Here is a 6880-nt window from a genome sequence, read left to right on the forward strand (position 1 = left end):
GTGAGAGAGAGAGAGATCTCAGACTGTGTGTGTGTGAGAGAGAGAGATCTCAGACTGTGTGTGTGTGTGTGTGTGTGTGAGAGGGAGAGAGAGAGCGGGATCCCAGACTCTCTCCTGACTCTGTGTGTGTGTGAGAGGGAGAGTGCCCAGACCCCTCTCTCTCTCTCTGTTTGGGCTGTTGGGTAATGGATGATTAATTCCCTAAATGACATCAGCGGCTGGGCTGGAGAGTGTGGACACGATCAATCTCAGTGTTGAGAGGTTTCACTGAGGGACAGCTCCGCTGATGAAGCCGAAGTATGGCCGGTTTCGAAGTGAGTCGGTGACCAGCTCAGCGAGCGGCTTGTTCCACAGCCTGACCATGAGCGGCCAGCTCGGTGCAGCTCCCGTGGCCGAAGAGCCGGAGGATTCCACCACCTTCTGCACCCTCATCCCCAGAATCCCGCACTGGAAATTCTCGGCGTCGCCAGGCTCGGGGTTTTTGGGAGGCAGGAACCCGGCTAAAGAGCTGCCTCCCCCCCGGCCTGCTACCCCCCGGGGGCCCGGCCTGGCCACTGTCCTGGGATCCTGTGACTCGCTGTGCCCCCCTCCCTGCTCTGTCCAGGCCACGGCTCGGCTGCCCGGGGGAGGCAGGAGGGTCCGGGTGGAAGGAGTGCGCTTGGCCGGGGGGGAGTGGAATCGCAAAGGCAGCTTCATCAACAAACCGTCCGGAGGCTGGTTACACCCAGATACCAAGATCCTGGGTCCCGGGGTCTCCTACATCGTCCGTGTGAGTAACAGGGGGAGAAGTGTGTGGGTGTGTATCCCTCCCCCCCCAGGGGGCAGACCACACTCAGTCCCCATGCAGGTACTTTGGGTGGGGTGGTTGTCTCAGGCCTTGTCCGTCCCCATTGTCCATTCATTGCCCACAACAAGCTGCAGTGACCCCAACTCTGTCCTCAGGGGAGGTCAGGGCAGAGGGCGCTTCTCAAGGCAGTCGCTGAGGCAGGGTCATATCATTGGCAAAGAGAAACCAGGAAGTAATTGACTCATTAGACCCTGACAATTGACGTGGTCCTGCTGTTAGAATCTATAATTTAATTACTTTATGAGAATGTAATTAGAATCTATAATGTAGGAGAGAGAGGCTGATCACTAACAGTAACTGAGAAAGCGAGAAACATGACCTTTTGTAAAGGTTGGGTCCCCCTCCCAAGCTTGATTGAATTTTTGGAGGAAGCGACAGGTGGACTGTTCAGGTGAATGTAGCTGCATGCCGTTTGTTTGGACTTCAGGAAAGTATTTGATAATTTTGTATGTGTTCAACACAGAAAGAGGCAATTTAGCCCCTCCTAGGAAGGAGTTGGTGCTTGTGAGAGGTAGGCAGGATGTTTCCTTTCATGGGGGAGTCTGGAACAATGGGGATTAGCAGAGGGTAGATCTGTTGGTTGTGAGGTTGTTTAGCTCTATCACTTGCTGTTTACGATGTTTGGCGTGCAAGTAGTCCTGTTTGGTGGCTTCACCAGGTTGATACCTCATCTTCAGGTATGCCTGGTGCTGCTCCTGGCATGCCCTCCTGCACTCTCCATTGAACCAGGGTTGATCCCCTGGCTTGATGGTGATGGTTGAGTGGGAGTTATGCCGGGCCATGAGGTTATAGATTGTGCTGGAGTACAATTCTGCTGCTGTTGATGGCCCACAGCGTCTCATGGATGCCCAGTCTTGAGTTGCTAGATCTGTGCTAAGTCTGTCCCATTTAGCACAGAGATAGTGCCACACAACACGATGGAAATTACTCTTAGTGTGAAAGTGGGACTTTGTCTCCACAAGGACTGTGCAATGATCACTTTTACCAATACTGCCATGAACAGATGCAAGTGCAGCTGGCAGATTGGTAAGGATGAGGTCAAATATGTTTTATCCTCTTGTGGATTCCCTTACCTCCTGCTGCAGACCCAGTCTAGGAACTAGGGACATTTAAGCGACTCTTGGATAGGCACATGGATGATAGTAAGATGTGGGGTATGCAGGGTAGTTTGATCTTACAGTAGGATAATAGGTTGGCACAACATCGTGGGCCGAAGGGCCTGTATTGTTCTATGCTCTATGTTCTAGCTATGTCCTTTAGGACCCAACCAGTTCCATAGTGCTGCTGCTGAGCCATTCTTGAAATCCCCCACCCAGAGTACATTTTGTGCCCTTGCCACCCTCAGTGCTTCCTCTAAGTGTTGTTCAACATTGAGGAATACTGATTCATCAGCTGAGGGAGGACAGTATGTGGTAATCAGCAGGAGGTTTCCTTGCCCATGTTTATCCTGAAGCCATGAGACTTCATGGGGTCTGGAGTCAATGTTGAGGACTACCAGAGCAACTCCCTCCCGACTGTATACCACTGTGCCACCCCCTCTGCTGGGTCTGTCCTGCCGGTGGGACAGGACATATCCAGGGATGGTGATGATGGTGTCTGGGCCATTGCCTGTGAGGTATGATTCTGTGAGTATGACTATGTCAGGGTGTTGGTTATCTAGTCTGTGAGACAGCTCTCCCAATGTTGGCACTAACCCCCAGATGTTAGTGAGGAGGACTTTGCAGGGTCAACTGAGCTATATCTGCCGTTGTCTTTTCTGGTGCCTGGGTTGTGCCAGGTGATCCGTCCAATTTCATTTCTTTAAGACTTTGTAGAAATTGGTACAACTGAGTGGCTTGCTAGGCCTTTTCAGTGGGCAAATGAGATTTAACCAAATTGCTGTGGGTCTGGAGTCACACGTTGATTGATTTATTGTCACATGTACCGACGTACAATGAAAAGCTTTGTTTCCTTCCCTGAAGGACATGAGTGAACCAGATGGGTTTCCTGGTCATCAGTGGATTCTTAATCGCAGTTTTTTTTTGATTGAATTCAAATTTCACCATCTCCCATGGCAGGATTCCTCCTGGGTCCCCAGAACATTAGCTGAGTTTCTGGATTAATAATCTAGTGATAATACCACCAGGCCATGAATTCTTTGCTTATGTACTTTAAGCCATTATTTATAAATCCCAGGGATCCTATAGACCATATTAACCAACTTCTCAACGTGTCCCACCACTCTGATTTGTGTCCACGCATCCCAGCTCCTTCTGCTCCTGCACCCACTTTAGAATGGTTTCCTTTTAGTTTGTATTGTCTCTCTTTAATCTTCTGACCAAACTGAGTTACTTCATGAGCCTCGGTATCAAATTTTATCTGCAAACTTTCTGTCTGTTCCACCAACTGGCCTGTGTCCTCTTCTAGTTCTATCACTTTCTTTGTCTTCACTCACAATATTTCCAAGTTTTGTGTTCTGCACATGTTTTGAAGTTGTGCCCTGCACATCCTCTTGTTAAAACTTCATTCATGGATCGTGGGTGTCACTGTCTGGGCTAGCATTGAGAGCCCATCCCCAAGTGCCCATCTTTAACATGGATTGCCCTTGAGAAGGTGCTGGTGAGCTGCCTTCCTAAACCGCTTGTTTTGTAGGTATGCCCACAATACCCTTTAGGATTTTGACCCAATGACGGTGAAGGAATGGTGATTTATTTCCAAGTCAGGATGGTGAGTGACTTGGAGGGGAACTTGAAGGTGGTGGTGCTCCCATGTATATCTGCTGTCCTTGTCCTTCTAGATGGAAGTGGCCATGTGTTTGGAAGGTGCTGTCTGAGGATCTTTGGTGAATTTCTGCAGTGCGTGTTGTAGATATTTCACACTGCTGCTACGAGTCGGTGGTGGAGAGAGTGGATGTTTGAGGATATGGTGCCAATCAAGCGGGGGCGGCTTTGTCCTGGATGGGTATCAAGCTTCTTGAGTGTTAATGGAATTGCACCCATCCAGGTAAGTGGAGAGTATAACATCACGCTCCTAACTTGTGCCTTGTAGCCGGTGGACAGGCTTTGAAGAGTTAGGAAGTGAGTTACTTGCTGCAAGATTTGTAGCCTTTGACCTGCTATTGTAGCCACTGCATTTATATGGTTAGTCCAGTTGAATGTCAATTGTGTCTCCTAGAATCTTCATTGTGGAAGATTTAGCTATGGTAATGTCAAGGGACAATGATTTTGATTCTTTCTTTTTGTAGATGGTCTTTGCCTGGCATTTATGGCATGAATGCTACTTGCTACTTCTCACCCAAGCCTGGATAATGTCCATAAACAAAAATTGCTGGAAAGACTCAGCAGGTCAGGCAGCATTTGTGGAGAGAAGGCAGAGTTAACAGTTCAGGTCTAGTGATCCTTCTTCAGACCCTCCTGGATATTATCCAGATATTGTTGCATTTGGATATGGACTGCTTCAGTATCTGAGGAGTCACAAATGGTGCTGAACATTGTGCAATCATTTGCCAACATCCCTGCTTCTGACATTATGATGGAGGAAAGGTCATTGATGAAGCAGCTGAAGATGGTTGGGCGAACGACACTACCCTGAGGAACTCCGGCAGAGATGTCTTGAAGCTGAGATGATTGACCTCCAACAACCACAGCCAACATCCTATGTGCTAGTAAAGTGATGATGTAGTGGTATTGATGGTGGATTGGTAATCCAGAGACCCAAACAATGTTCTTGGGATCTGATTTCAAATTCCTCTGTGACTAATTGTGGAAGTTGAATTTTAAAAAAAGTTTGGAATTAAGAAGTCAATTGACGACCATGATCCTGTCACTAGTTGTTGTGAAAGAGGTGGGTTTTTAACTAAAGTCCTTTTAGAGAGAGAGATGTGCTGTCCTGGTCTGACCACCATGTTACTCCAGACCCACAGCAATGTGGTTGACTCATACCTAAACTCTGAAATAACAAGCTAACGGGTCTAGACAGGGTAAACGTGTGAACGATACTCCCAATGGCCGGGGAGTCCAGAACCAGTGGTTGAAACTAAGGCCACCGGGTAGGCCAGTTAGTATTCAGATGAGGAGAAATGTCTTCACCCAGAGAGTGGGGAGTCTGTGGAATTCACTGCCACTGAAAGTGCTTGAGGCAAAAATGTTGAACATTTTCAAGGAGTTAGATAGAATCTTTCAGGCTGAAAGGATTAATTGGTATGGGAGTGAAAGTGAGAACATGGTACTGAGTTGGATGATCAGTCATGATCGTATTGAATGGTGGAGCAGGCTTGAAGGGCTGAACGGCCTATTCCTCATATTTTCTATGTTTATCGTATCCAACTTCTACAAATTTTTGATTCAAGACTGCTACCACAAATATCTCACCAAAATCCTAACAAAAAAGAACAGTTAACCGCTACTCTGTTTCCCATCATTCAGCCAAATGCATATCCATGCTGCTATTGTCTCTTTTATTCCAAGTCCTTTAACTTTATTGACAAACCTGTTGCCTGTCACTTTATCAAAATTCTTTTGAAAATCTATCTACACTACAGCAGCTGCATTATCATCATCATCATCATCATTCAAAGCTCAAACAAATTAACTGAACACAATATGTTGTTAACAGACCTCTGCTGACTTTCCTTAATCAATCACATCTGTCCAGGTAACTCTTAATTTTGTTCTGTCTATTTTCAGTTATGTTTCTAAATATTTCTATTTTCTATGGATTTCCTTTTGTGTTAGTTGCCAGTGTCTTCTCATACTCTGTCTTTGATCCTCTGTTTTTTCTTCTTTTAACTTTCTACGTTTAGCATGATTCTCAGTTATGTTAACAACCTTACATCTGTCACACGTATCTTTTTCTGCTTTGTTTTGCTGTCTTGTGTTGTCTAGGGAGTTCTGGCTTTGTTTGTCTTTTCCCTCCTTCTGGTGAGGTTCTGCATATGAGACCATTAACTCCAGTTAAACTATGTGAAATTGAAGACAAATTTTGATCTGCTAAGGAGATGGTTAGATGGTGAGAACAGGATTAGGGATCATAGGTATGTATTTGAACTAAAAGGAGGTGATAACTGATGTTCAGTGAGGATCTGTGTTGGGGCTATTACTAGTCTCTGCATTACTAAGCTTAAATAACACAATCAACAGCTATTTAATGGGTTTAGCAATTACTCAGATTCATGGAGCAGTGTTGACAGGAATGTAAATTTACAGAGACACATCGATAAAGTGAGTGAATAAAACTATGGCAAGTGGATTTCAATAAAGGAAAATGTCAGGTCATCCAATCGGAATGAGAAAGGGGGGAAAATCTCAGAATTAATTAAATGCAGTAAAGTTTAGAAACAGTGGAAGTTCAGAGATTTGGGGATCCATGTACACCGATCTTCAAAGTGGAATAGTAAGATACTGAAAATAATAGGAAAAGCCAATGGAATGTTTGCCTTTCAAGGCCCAGTATATAAAGGGGAAGAAGCTTCGCTCCAGCTGTACCCCTGGGGTAACAAAATCTTAACCATGTGTCCCTGGTCCTTGTACCATCAGCCAATAGGAACTGCGTTTCTTTGTCTATTTTATCTAAAACTGTCTGAATCTAGTCCATCATGAGCAAATCTCCCCTCTTCTCCAAGGAAAATGCCATAGCCTTTCTAATCTAATGGTTAAACCCCCATTCCAGGACCATTTTGACAAATCTCATCTGCTCTTTCTCGAGGACCCTCACATCCTTCCTAAAGGGTGGTGTCCAGCACTAGACACCATTCTCTAGCTGTGGCCTAATCAGAATTTCATGAAGACTCAATATCACTTCCTGCTTTTGTTCTCAATGCCTCGATTTATGAAATCCAGGATCCCATCTGATTTTAAAATTTCTCTCTCAATGCTCCTGTCACCTTTTGTGATCTGTGCGTGTGAACCTCAGGTCTCTGTCCCTGTATATACTTTAGAACTGTGGCATTAAGTGAACAAAACAGAAATTGATGGAAAAGCTCAGCAGGTCTGGCAGCATCTGCAAAGGAAAAAACAGAGTTAACGTTTCGGATCCGGTGACCCTTCCTCAGAACCC

The 6880-nt window shown here is 45.7% G+C and overlaps 1 protein-coding gene across 4 annotated transcripts in view; it reads left to right on the plus strand.

Moving 5' to 3' along the window:
- The first annotated feature begins 98 nt into the window (after nt 1-98).
- Nucleotides 99-6880, plus strand: part of shc2 (SHC (Src homology 2 domain containing) transforming protein 2) — a 57422-nt gene continuing 50640 nt past the window's right edge. For 2 of the 4 annotated variants that reach the window (XM_048614016.1, XM_048614017.1), the window contains exon 1: nt 99-847. In XM_048614016.1, the coding sequence (XP_048469973.1) occupies nt 287-847 (561 nt within the window). In that variant the 5' untranslated portion in view covers nt 99-286. The remainder of the gene's footprint in view (nt 848-6880) is intronic. The other 2 variants (XM_048614018.1, XM_048614019.1) reach the window with 2 other exon arrangements.

This window comes from Rhincodon typus, chromosome 29 (assembly GCF_021869965.1).
Source record: "Rhincodon typus isolate 14 chromosome 29, sRhiTyp1.1, whole genome shotgun sequence".
NCBI classification, from domain to species: Eukaryota; Metazoa; Chordata; class Chondrichthyes; order Orectolobiformes; family Rhincodontidae; genus Rhincodon; species Rhincodon typus.